The 13,827-nt window shown below is 46.7% G+C and overlaps 1 protein-coding gene across 1 annotated transcript; it reads left to right on the plus strand.

Annotated features, from left to right (window-relative positions):
- Nucleotides 1-8,571: 8,571 nt before the first annotated feature.
- On the plus strand, nt 8,572-10,287 carry LOC126722093 (uncharacterized). The gene has a single exon (XM_050425244.1). It carries the CDS (start codon nt 8,572-8,574, stop codon nt 10,285-10,287), a length of 1,716 nt encoding a protein of 571 aa, XP_050281201.1.
- Nucleotides 10,288-13,827: the final 3,540 nt, after the last annotated feature.

Genomic DNA, 13,827 nt, shown 5'->3' on the forward strand with positions numbered 1-13,827 from the left:
ACAAGGTAATGGACAGGCGGAAGCCATCAATAAAACCATAGTGCATGGGCTGAAAAAGAGGTTGGATGATGCAAAAGGGAGGTGGGTCGAAGAATTAGCCCACGTCTTGTGGACATACCGCACCACGCCTCGCAGGTCCACGGGAGAAACCCCATTTTCAATGACCTACGGAGCCGAGGCTGTCATCCCACTGGAGATAAACTTCCCAACACAGAGGACTACTGCCTTCAGCCCCATTGCTAATAACAAACTTCTGGAAAAAAGCTTGGACCTCCTCGAAGAAAAAAGGGAAAGTGCAATGGTCCACCTAGCATACTATCAGCAAAAGCTCAAACAGGGTTACGACGCCAAGGTGAAGTCAAGGCCATTGGCGCACGGGGATCTAGTACTGAGGAAGGTCCTGGGCACCGCGAGGAAGCCTGCATGGGGAAAGCTTGGACCAAACTGGGAAGGCCCATACCGTATCACTTCCATAGCCGGCGTAGGAGCCTACTTTTTGGAAGATTTGGATGAACATGTAGTGCCACGCCCTTAGAATGTAAATAACCTGAAAAGGTACTGTTATTAATGAAAGACATCATTCTTGACGACGTATTACTGTACAGCTATTTTCACTAAGTGTTAAACAGAACCCAAGTCCTGCCTAGCTCCTCGAACCATAGACTTGGGGGAAATTAACCTCGCAGCTATTTTGTCTAATTATTGACTATCATTTTTCCACATATTCATTCACTTATGCTTGGTTTTCAACAGTTAATGACAGAATAGACATCCATTCATGATAAAAACAAAAGAGAAAGTAAAACAACAAGATTTAAAGGAAACTCTTTTCATTAAAATCCAAAAGCGGTCCTTCTACAAACATCAACAAAACAGAATATGAAGGGCAAAACAAATAAAATCCTACACTACTTTCCGAAGTCTGAACCCTGAGTAGGCCCGGGTTGGTCGTCTGCTGCCTGGGGTCCCGGAACAGCCTCCTTAGCCTGTGCAACAACCTCCCTGATTGAAAGACTGTCCTCGGGCAATTTATCCTTCTCAGCCGGCTGCGCGCCTTCAGCTTCAGGTATAGGGGGGTCCGAGGCTAAGGCCTTCATTGGGAGAGGCTCTTCAGGGGTAACCACGTCAGGAATCTCACGAATGTCCTCCGGAAAAAAAACATTCTCAGCTTTCCTGAGATCAGAATCCGCTGGGACTACTGCCCGATCCAAGGCTATGCCCCAAGACTGGGTGATGTATTCCCTGCATACAGCGGCCACCTCCTTGGTCAACCTAACCTCAGTGTCCCTAACTCCGCGATCATAAGAGGCTGCCACTGCTTTCTCGGCCGCCTCCTTGGCCAGACGGGCCTCCCCCTTAACCTTCGCAAGCTCAGCCTTGAGATCTGAAACCGCCTGCTTCTCTGTCACGAGATTTTCCTCGGACTGGCGGAGTTGTAGGCGCAGATCCTCCGCCTGCTTAGTGGCGTTTTTAAGGCCGGCTTCCGCGCTCGTACGACCCTTCTTTGCCTTCTTTACTTCATTGCTGAGGCTATCATTTTCCTGCCTGAGGTCGCCAGTAGTCCTCTCGACAGCACAGCGGGACTGAACCTCACTGTGAAGGTCCTCACGTGCCTTTTTGGCCCATTCCTCAGCAACAAAGATTTGTTGGGTAACCTGCGCCAGAAAAGTAAAGGCCCAATTAAAAGAGAATGACGAATGAATAGATACGTAACAAAAGAATGAGCTAGTAGAAGTTCTCACTTACCATAGCCATGTCCCTCTTCAGCGACATGAAAAGGTCTGGTTGTCGAGTATCTCGGAGCCCCTTCATATCGCGAGGCAAAAGAAGAGGCTGCTACAGGGTCTCAGCCAAGAATGACGCCTGCCCTCGCTGGGATTCCCATAGGGTCGCATCCCAGGAAATTGGAGCGCCATCCAGTTCAAGCCGTGGCGACCATATTCGCTGTTCCTTCTGAATAGCCGCCTCGTCTCGGCTATCAATGGACCTAGTCCTCTTCTCTTTGGGCTTTTTGGTCTCTTTACCTTTCTTCTGAGGCTTGGCTTTTTCCTGGCCAACCTCGCCCTCCTCAAATTCCTCCACAGGCCTTTTTCGCCTCAAATTGGGCATAGGTTGCAGTGCTGCATCCGATGTGGGAGGAAGAGGAGGAGGAGTCTTGGAGGTCGGCTGTTCCTTCGGGACATCCTTGGAGGACTGCCCTTTGTTCCTATTGGAAAGGAGGCCCCTGAGACCAGACCTTTGTTTCAGGTCCATTCCTTCTTCTTCAAGCTCTTGGCTGGTATCAACTTGTGCGATTGCTAAACCAAGATCAGGGGCTGCCGAGGCACGGTCTAAATCGGAATCAGAGTCCGAGAGCTTTACTGGCCTGGCCGACACCTCGCCCTCCTCGGCGAAATGGAACTGGTCTATCTGATCTTCCAAAGACGAGTGCGAGGAACCGGCTTTGTCCGCTGGGACAACTACTGCGGGAAAAGCATGCTGAGCAGGCAGCTAGACGGGAGGTAAATCTCTTGACGCGAGAAAACCTGGTATGGAGACGTCAATTCGTGCTAATCGCGGACTGCCAGCCCTGATTTCTTGGCCGGCCTCCACTAGAGCACAAGTAAGGGGCTCGTAGTCCAAAATCAGAGGTGCAGCCCGCAATTGCCCGTCTGCACTCACGTAAATCTTAGACCTTAGAAGGAAATTGAGTGCTTGGATGTTGACCAAACTTAGCCGAGGAGTCGTATGCGCCTTGTCTGCAAAGCCCAAAGAGAGGATTATGTTAGTCCAAGGAGGTAAACAAGCAAAGTCAAAATTGAAACGAAGAAAAAGAAAGATCAAAACTAAGATCCTTTCCAAGGGATCTAACTCTATGGTGTCCCACCTGGTTTTCCTGCCCTGACTGGGCAGTGAATACCATCGTGCCATTGTTCGGAGACGATCAAAAGGTCGTCCTTCAAGCCTTTGTTGGACTTGGGAAGGCAGGATATCAACCTCACCTCATCGGACCTGGACTTCAAGTAATATGAGTCGCCGAGGCTGTGCAATTCATATAGATGAACCACGTCATGCCATGTAAGGCCGAGGTTCATTTGATTGTTTAAGACCTTTACACACCCCAGAATCCGGAACATATTCGCGACGCATTGGTGAGGGGCCAACCTATGACCACGCAAATAATCCCTAGTTATCCTCCCCATAGGGATGGTCATTCCTCCTTCCACAAAGGCTATCACTGGAATGGCAACCTGCCCCGTTCTTCTCTTGATTAAGACCTCCTCCAGAGAACAATACTCTAGACCTACCTCCGGCGGAATACGGTATTTAGCCCTGAAGCCTTCCATACCGGCCAGGGAATCTACCAGTTTCTCAAGCTTACCCATCCCCCTAATCCTAGGTGACGCAAAGACGATTTACATAAGGAATAACGCTGGAAAAGGCAACGGAAAAGGAATGTGCACTTACGGGTGAGGAACTTGCAGGAAATCTTCAAGGGGACGACTGCGGAGGCTTGAACACTTTGAAAGGGAAAGTACTGGAGTGCTCTGAGTGCTTGAGTGCTTGTCCAAAAATGAGCAGGAAACACCTTTGAAAAATCTAATATATCCAGGAGAAGCTGGACAGACATACTCCCGCCTAGAGAAATGGAAATGATCCCAACCGTTGATCTAGCATCCAATCGTCGAATTGAAGGGATGTAAAACCGCTAAAAGCAATAATTAGCGCCTCATGGGTCATTAAACACCTCCATCATTAATGAGGCACGTGAGAAGCATACGTCCGCACGAGTGAAGCAGGAATCCACAATAAGTAATCCTATGAATGTCAAAATCCCGCCTTTCCTCCTCGGACAAGAAAGAAGGAGCCGGAATTTTGAGGGGCTATTGTAGGGGTAAAATTCTCAAAGTCAACAGTGGGCCTTGGGCCCCGCACGGAGCCCAGCCATGACCCAAAGGGAAAATGGGGACCAAAAGACTTTTGGCCCAATCCTGTTGAGCCCAGTCTATTTTAAAAGACGTTCGAGGAGGCATGTCTCCTCGGACACCCAAATATGGGCCCAATATGCACCCCCTCCACAGTGAAAATCATCCCAGACAAACGTCGGTAGTAGGATGAGCCTCACACAGCAAGAAAGCGAAAAGTGTAAGAAGTCTAGGGAGAAGCCACAACTGCCGCATTAAATGCAAAGAAGCTACTTTTTCAGCCGCATTAATGTGGAGAAGACAGGCGAACAGTGTTACATTGGCCAGTGCAACTCACAGAAGGATAAGGTGGATGTCCGATGGGACAGGCATTCAAGTGAAGGTCCAGATGATTAACAAGTGTAAGGTCCTTATCAATTTAAGAAGGCTATATAAGAGAAGGAAATCCCCATGAAGAGGGGATCCGGGAATTTAGAGAAAAGAGAGAAAGAGAGGTTAAAGAATTCTGTAGTCTGTAACCAGAGCAAGAGGTGCACTTATACGTCTCCTCGGACCGGCATCCTGTGAACTTAAATGGAATATTCTCACGTTCAGACTATTCCATGGCATTCAACTAACTAACATTCACTTCGTCTAGCCCTAGTTCTGTAACCCGCTCTCTACAAATTCATTGTCTAGCGACTTTTGGCCAGAACCACTTACTTGTTAGGCCTGGGCCACAAAAACTGCCCCTACATATATATATATATATATATATATATATATATGAGTAAGATTTCTGTACGATACTTAGATGCTCTTCTTTAATTTTTTTTTTTTTTAAATTCTACCATGTGAATTTTTTTTTTCATGAGATGAAAGTGTTTGTTTTAGTTAACCCATATGGCTGAATCTTAAGAAAAGAATCTAAGGAATAGTACTTAAGATACTATACCTAAGTTTTGTCATATATACAAAAAAAATTAATGATTTAACAAATGACTTAAGACATTAATTTATGGAATATTTTAAAAAAAATTAATAATTTTCTTTTGATAATTTTTTATATTCCTTATAAAAGTAGTATAATTTTTTTAAAATAATATATTAATAATAAAAAAATCTGCCAACGGGACATATTTTTACAACAAAAATATATTTTGGACTTTGAATAAAGGAAAAAAGTCCTACCACATTATTGATTAAGATATTTTGTACCTCCCATTGTAGAACATTCAAAATCCACAATATAAATAGATTGGGATCAGGGCATATTGCAATTGGGTTTGGTACCACATATTGCAATTAGGTTAGGTACCACATATATTTTTCAACAAAAATGGGGTCCATGAAAGAAGCACGAGATTAGTTTACGGGTGGATCCCTCGGCATTTAACACAATGTCCTGTTCGAAAGGAACAAAAGCAATTCAGTCAAGATCCCAACAGTTAAAGACAAGATCTTGACGCGTGGCCTTCATCTAATCCTTGCACTATCACGAAGATGGGACTGTGAGAGGGACACCACAAATTATTTGTCTTCGGTAATGGTCATTATTGATACGCCCGACCAAAATGGTAATCGTCCACACAAGGCAAGATAGGGACGATCCTCGGCAAAATCGTCCCAAGAGAGAAGGTCGTCGCTCAAACATCCGGACACTCGTTCCTACTCTTCGCGGAGCGGTTACAAGACATTAATTAACCTTCAAACCGTTGGGAATGACAGCTCATCATTAACACCCAGCAAAGACGTTACCAGGCTAGATTAAAGCCTCCATCAAGACTCCACCAACGGCTAGAAGAAAGGACCTACAAACACACATATAAAAGAGCTAAACCCCGAGAGGGGCAGGGTAAGAAAACACTCTAGAAAATTACTCCCATTGTTCTCCTTTGTCAATCTTACTGACTTTGGCATCGGAGACCTTTTTGCAGGCACAACGCCGGCAAACTACTTCCTTTCGTTCGTTCACGAGTTGCAGAAGATTGGTCTGGCGAGGAACAGTTTCATCTGGACGATCATAAATCAACTGACGATCAAATCATCATCAGTTTGGCGCCGTCTGTGGGAAACGACGATAAACGTAATCTGTCCCCAGTCCAAATGGAATCTAGTACAAACCCAGACCCTGCTGCGCTGGCCCTACAAGTCCAGTCGCTGTCAGCAACCGTGGAAGAACTCACAAGACAGAACCAAGAAATGAAACAACGACTACTACAAGAAAGCAATCGTGCGGATAGGGGAGACGATGAAGACAGCAACAGAAGGCGGACAAGTACTCCAGAGGAAGCAAGTTCGGACCTATTGAGAGAAATGAGGAAAGAGATGGACGAGCTAAGAAACGCCATAAAAGGCAAGACGGACCAAAGTTTGGAGAGAATCGTCCGGAAGACGGATTCGCCCTTTACCATAACTGTCCAGGAGTGCCCTGTACCCTCCAAATTCCGTCTACCACAACTAGAACCTTTCGACGGGCTGAAAGACCCCTTGGATCACCTGAATACCTTCAGGACGACCTTAGGCCTCCAACAGCCACCTGACGAGATCTTCTGTCGCTCATTCCCTACGACCCTCAAAGGAGCAGCCAGGGAATGGTTCAACAAGTTGCCAACATCGTCCGTCGACAATTTCGAACAGTTGAGCAGCTCCTTTGTCCGTCACTTCGTGGGGGGGGGGGGGGGCAGCGACCAAAGAGAACTGCCGACCACTTACTTACCATCAAACAAGGAGAGAAGGAACCACTGAGGTCCTACGTGACACGCTTCACCCGAGGAATGTTGGAAATAGATGAGACGGATGACAAGGTACATCTCACAACCTTCAAAGCAGGATTGAAGTCCAGGGATTTTGTAGCATCCTTGGCAAAAAATCCCCCTAAGACGATGGCCGAGACACTGTTAAAGGCTCAGAAGTACATGAACGCGGAGGAAGCTCTGGCAGCTATTGATGGAGCAGATAAGAGCAGGGAAAAGAAGAAGGAAAAGGAGGACGATCGAAGAGGGCTAAAACGAGAACGTCATGACAGGAGAAATGACGATCGAAGAAGGGACGATAAAAACCCTCGTCCGTCAAAGTTCACCCCGCTGGCGATGCCCGTAGATCAAATTCTAACAGAAATAAGGGACGAACCATCCCTAAAGTGGCCAAAACCACTCCAGTCAGCACCTGGATTACGCGATAAGAGGAAATACTGCCGTTTCCATAAAGATCATGGGCACTACACGGAGGACTGCAGGGACCTGAAAGAGCAGATTGAAGAGCTCATCCGTAATGGGAAGCTACAACAGTATGTAAAAAGGGGGGATTTCAGCAGGTACGGACAGAAGAGCCAGCCAGTGAATGCACGAAGAGACGAAGATCGCCCCCAACCTCGTCCACAGAATGCGCTAGGGGAAATAAAAACCATCGCCGGGGGACCAACCGCCGGAGGGTCATTCAAGTCTCTCAGGAAGTCATACCAAAGACAGGTAAACAGCGTCCACAGTGTACCACCGTCAAAGCAAAGACGCACCAGTGAAGACTTGCATTTTTCTGAAGAGGAGGCCAGAAGTGTGAAGCAGCCCCATGATGATCCACTCGTCATTATGATCATGATCGAGGGGTTCAACACGCGAAGAGTCCTGGTCGACAGCGGAAGTTCTGCAGATATAATCTATCTTCCTGCTTTCCAACAACTAAAGCTGGACCCAAAAAGGCTTCGTCCTTTTGAGTCTCCCCTAGTCAGCTTCAGCGGAGACAAAGTGTACCCCAGAGGAATCACGACGTTAACAGTTACAGCCGGGTCATATCCCCTTCAGGTAACCAACCAGCACAATTTTCTAATAGTAGACTCACCCTCGTCCTACAATGTGATCATTGGCAGACCAATGCTTAATCGTTGGAAAGCTGCTATCTCCACATACTGCCTAAAGGTGAAGTTCCCAACAGAGCATGGAATCGGGGAGATTAAGGGTGATCAAGTGCTGGCCAGGGAATGCTACCATGCCGTCCTGGCCTCAAAGGAAAACCATACGTGGACGATTGAGGAAAAGACGCCAGAGATTATGGAGAAACTTGAAACGATAGATCTGGCTGAAGGGAACCCTCCAAGGACGACCCAAATAGGGACGAGCATGAGCCAAAAGACGAAAGACGAAATCGTCAGCTTTCTGAAGAGCAACCTCGACATTTTCGCCTGGAGTCACAGGGATATGCCAGGAATCCCAGCAAGCCTCATCCAGCACCATCTGAATGTTGATCCCGAAAAGAAACCTGTCCAGCAGAAAAGGAGAGTATTTGCTCCCGAGCGAAATAAGGCAGTAATGGACGAGGTAAATAAGTTGCTTGCAGCAAGATTTATCCGAGAAGTTCACTATCCAGAATGGTTGGCCAACGTAGTCATGGTCAAAAAGTCAAATGGGAAGTGGAGGATGTGTGTCGACTTTACAGACCTGAACCAAGCATGCCCAAAAGATAGCTTCCCGCTGCCCAGAATCGACCAGCTAGTAGACTCCACAGCAGGACACAAACTTCTCACATTTATGGACGTGTTTTCAGAATATAACCAGATACAGATGGCCGAAGAAGACCAAGAGAAGACCAAGAGAAGACCGCTTTTATCACCAGCCAGGGACTCTACTGCTATCGAGTCATGCCTTTCGGGCTCAAAAATGCAGGGGCCACCTACCAAAGATTGGTGAATCAGATGTTCGAGAAGCAAATCGGGAGAAATGTGGAGGTTTACGTTGATGATATGCTCGTCAAGAGCAAGGAAGAAGAAAACCATCTGGACGACCTCAGAGAGACGTTCAACACTCTCAGACGATATAGCATGAAACTAAACCCGTCCAAATGTGCCTTTGGGGTTTCCTCGGGAAAGTTTCTCGGGTTTGTAGTATCGCAGAGAGGGATTGAAGCAAATCCCGAGAAGGTCAGGGCCATCCTGGAAATGTCTTCACCCAGGACGGTCAAAGAAGTGCAGTCCCTGACAGGGAGAATTGCGGCCCTCAATCGGTTCGTTTCGAAGGCAACGGACAAATGCCTTCCGTTCTTCAAAACTTTGAAGAAAGCGTTTTCATGGACGGAGGAATGCGAAGCGGCCTTCCAAGAGCTAAAAAGTTATCTTAGCAACCCGCCCCTCCTGAGCCCGTCCAAAGAAGGTGAAGAGCTATTCCTGTACTTAGCCGTCTCAACCACAGCTGTCAGCGCGGCATTGATTAGAGAAGATGGTGGTTTACAACTTCCTGTGTATTACGTTAGCCAGGCCTTCCAGGGCGCCGAGGCACGGTACCCGCGTATGGAGAAGATCACCTTCGCCCTGATTATGGCCTCAAGGAAACTCCGTCCGTATTTTCAAGCCAATCCCATCGTCGTGATGACGGATCAGCCCATTAAAAAGGCAATGAACAAACCAGAAGCAGCAGGAAGAATGGTGCAGTGGGCAGTCGAGCTCAGCCAGTTCGACATAAAGTATCGTCCAAGGGTGGCAATAAAAGCACAGGCACTAGCAGATTTTATAGCAGAGTTCACCGTCCCTGAAAACGTAGAGAACATCTGGACGGTTAATACTGATGGATCGTCCACCCAACACGGAGGCGGAGCCGGCATCGTCCTCACTTCTCCCGAAAAGAATGTTATCAAGTATGGAGTCCAACTTAAGTTCCCGGTGACCAATAATGAAGCAGAATATGAGGCACTGCTGGCAGGGTTAAGAGTGGCTCGAGCACTAGGAGCTGAGAATGTTGTGCTCAGGAGCGATTCTCAACTCGTCATTGGACAAGTAAGAGGGGAGTACGAGGCAAAGGAAACAAGGATGCAGAAATACCTCAAGCTGACAAACCAATTGATCAGTTCCTTCAAATACGCAGAGTTCGTCCAAATCCCCAGAGAACAGAACACAGAAGCTGATGAGGTGGCCCGAAGTGCCTCAACGGACAGTGGAGGTAAGAAGTCCGATTGGAGGATGGAAGAACAGAACCATCCCAGCATACTGGAACTTCAGATTTCCACCGTCCACACAGACAGTGGATGGACGAATCCGATAATCACCTTCCTTCAAGAAGGACGACTACCGGATGATCCAGAGGAAGCTAAAAAGATCAGAAAACGAGCAGCCAGATTCACGATACTTAATGACGAACTTTATAAAAGAGGCTACTCTCAGTCGTATTTGAGATGTGTTGAAAAGGAGGAAGCCAGGTACATCCTTGAAGAAGTGCATGGTGGGATCTGCGGAGATCACGCGGGGGCAAAGTCTCTCGCCAGAAACATCATGAGAGCTGGCTACTTTTGGCCAACAATGCAACAAGACGCAGCCGACTTTGTGAGGACGTGTGACAGTTGCCAGAGGTATGGGAATGTTCAAAGGATCCCCGGAGAGAAGATGACCACAATATCATCTCCCTGGCCATTTGCGCAATGAGGGATCGACATCATGGGTCCCTTACCTCAGGCAAAGAGACAGGTGAAGTTTCTGCTCGTCGCCATCAACTACTTCACAAAATGGGTGGAGGCAGAAGCTCTGGCGACAATCACCGAAGCAAAGGTACAAAATTTTGTTTGGAAAAATATTGTTTGCAGGTTTGGTATACCAAGGACGATCATATCAGACAACGGTCGTCAGTTCGACAGCCAAAGCTTCAGGTCATTTTGCTCGAACTTAGGTATCAAAAATAAGTATTCATCGCCAGGGCATCCCCAGGCCAATGGACAGACGGAAGTAACCAACCGGACCCTGCTGAAGATCATCAAGTCCCGATTGGTGGGGGCAAAAGGAATGTGGCCTGAGGAACTGCCAGGCGCCCTATGGGCATACAGGACGACAGCACGGACACCAACTGGAGAAACACCATTCAGTCTAACATATGGCACAAAAGCAGTCATACCAGTCGAAGTTGGTCTCACAAGCTTGAGGAGGGAATTTTTTGACGAACAAACCAATGAGAACCAATTGAAGGAAAACTTAGACAGCCTGGACGAGATCAGAGATCAGGCAGCTGAGAAAATGGCGAAGTACCAGCAGAAGATAGCAGAATATTATAATCAAAGAGTGAAGCTAAGAAGATTCAACATTGGTGACCTCGTCCTTAGAAAAGTCACCCCTGCCACAAAGGACCCAGCACATGGTAAGTTGGGACCGTCCTGGGAAGGACCCTACAGAGTCGTCCATTATTCGCGTCAGGGCAGCTATCACCTGGAGGATTCAGAAGGGAAAAGACTACCTCGTCCATGGAACGTTGAGCATCTAAAGAGGTATTACGAAAAGGAACCATAAACTTCATTGTAAAACCAATTTGATACTTCTATCTTATGTAAGCAATTGTTCGAGTTATGAGTATTATCCAGCATCCTTTGAATATTATCGAGCAAGTCATTCATCACTGTTTCCAAAGATAAGCACAGGCGATCGTCCCTAAAAAAAAAACTTAATGGCGATAAAATTCCTTAAATGGATGTACATCGTCCCTAAAAAGCTTAATGGCGATAAAATTCCTTAAATGGATGTACATCGTCCCTAAAAAGCTTAATGACGATAAAATTCCTTAAATGGATGTACATCGTTCCTAAAAAGCTTAATGGCGATAAAATTCCTTAAATGGATGTACATCGTCCCTAAAAAGCTTAATGACGATAAAATTCCTTAAATGGATGTACATCGTTCCTAAAAAGCTTAATGGCGATAAAATTCCTTAAATGGATGTACATCGTCCCTAAAAAGCTTAATGGCGATAAAATTCCTTAAATGGATGTACATCGTCCCTAAAAAGCTTAATGACGATAAAATTCCTTAAATGGATGTACACCGTCCCTAAAAGGCGTAAGGACGATACAAATCCTTAAATGGATGTGCATCGTCCCTAAAGAGCTTAATGACCATGAAACTCCTTAAATGGACGTACATGGATACAAATCATGAACGAAATTACGTCGTCTAAAGAATAATGACGGCAAAATTCTTTGGACGAATTACATCGAAGCACCACGACGACAAAAGTTCCTTAAAGAGATGGACGTCGCCTCTAAGGCTAAATTCCCTCGATGTCCATGTACATCGCACAACATGGTCTCATCTGTACAGAAGAGCAAGAGGGACAAACCCTTCAAAGTGATCAACACGATTTTATCCATACAGGACGACCAGAAAGTCAGGTAATGGGAAACATTTCCAAAAATCAAATGAGCAAGCACAAACATTTATAAATTCAAATATAAAGTTAAATTGTTCAAAAAAGGGGCCCCAAAAACAGGAGGGGCATCCAAACAACTACTGTTCTTCACTTGGTGCATAAAAAAAAAAAAAAAAAAAAAATGGAAATTTCCTTAAGGCAAACTAGGCTGAAGGGGGAATTTCATCGTCCTGGGTAGCCTGAGGTGGTTCAACGCCGGTGGACGCTCCTGTTTGAGCCGCCTCGTCCTCCTCAATCTCCTTATCAACGGCTTCAAAGTCCAGATCGTCAAGGCTCACGGCAGGACCATGCTTGACGAGATACCTTCGCAGCAGCTCGAACCCTTTAAAGTACCACTGGAAGAGAAGGGTGTTGTATTCTTCAGAGGATTGGAAGGCAGTGACGGCTTTGGCTACTGCAACCTTCATCTTCTGAGCAGCCGTCGCTAGAAGTTCGTCCTTCTGCTTCACGGTTTGTCTCTCAGAATCCAGCTGCTCCGTCAGCACGCGGACTTGCTCCTTAAAAGCGTTGAGAGAGTCCATAGTTGTGATCAAGTCCTTGCGCAAACCAGAAGCTTCAGCCTCCAAAGCGTCTACCTTCGAGTTGGCCACGACGGCCTTCTCCTCATTTGCCAGGTACTGAGTGGTGATGTGCATGGTCTCCCCCAACACCTATGGACGAATACAAAGTTAATAAAAGTTAGCTCAATAAAAAACAACAAAGATGAAAAACGAAGAAAAAAAACAAGATGTATGACGATTCACCTGCACGAGTTTGTGGACGTGGCGGCTCACCATCTCGTGTGAAGGAATGCTCGTAACTTCCCTCATCTCAGCAGGGGTAAAGAGCTCGGTAGCACGGTCCATGGCCGTCCCTGCATCTGACCAAACGCTGGCATCAGCTTTCCCTTTTCCCTTGCTAGCAGCTTTCTGCTTCTTCGAGGGACGAGCAACCTCCTCGATTGAAACTCCAGGAGATGCAACCAGACCTTCGTCCAGATCAAGGGTAGGTGTGGACGACCCTCTCTCCACTACCTCTTTCTCCTTCTCCCTATCCGTGATCCTCAGCCGCTTCTAGCCTATGCTGGAAAGGGGCTCATTCTTTTTGCCCTTGATTTTAGCATACATCTCCTTGTTGAATTTTGACGTCATTTCTACCAAGGACGAATAAAAAAAGAGGCGTAAGGACGAGTAAAAAGAATGCAAGCAAACACAAAGAAAAAGCGTGAAGTGCAACTTACGTTTTCTCTCTTCACGGTCAAGAGTACTGAGAACGTAAAGTGAAGGTTCTGGCCCCAGGCAGTGACGAGCCAAGGTTCGCGGATCAATTAGCTCTCCAAAATCTTCTATCGTCCTGGCGTATTCAAGAGCAGCCTGCACTCGCTTGGCAAACCTGGCCTCTAGCTCCGGACGGTCTTTCACTGCAAAAGGACGACGTCAAGACACAAGCCAAAAAAAAAAAAAAAAGAGGGCCCAACAACATTGGGAGACACGCACCAATCAACGGGGTCTCCCATCGTCGCAGCAACCTAGGAACATTCCCCCACAGATCGTAGGGCAACGTCTCCCAACCGTCCCCAGATACAAAGAAGTATCTTGACTTCCAGTAGCGAAAGGACGACGGAAGGTCAGCTACCAGACGGGCCTTCCTAGACCAAGGGACAAACTCGTAGTACCCAAACTCCCTGGACTCTTTCAGACGATACAAGTAGACAAACTCATTAACTGAGATCATATCCCCGTCAGCAATGGTCGTCCAGATCACCATGCAGCTAATCACTATTCTCCAAGAGTTAG

Source organism: Quercus robur, chromosome 4 (assembly GCF_932294415.1).
Source record: "Quercus robur chromosome 4, dhQueRobu3.1, whole genome shotgun sequence".
NCBI lineage: Eukaryota > Viridiplantae > Streptophyta > Magnoliopsida > Fagales > Fagaceae > Quercus > Quercus robur.

What these genes read in the sequence shown, in the direction of transcription:
- LOC126722093 (XM_050425244.1), top strand. Translation starts at nt 8,572, where the DNA reads ATGTTCGAGAAGCAAATCGGGAGAAATGTGGAGGTTTACGTTGATGAT.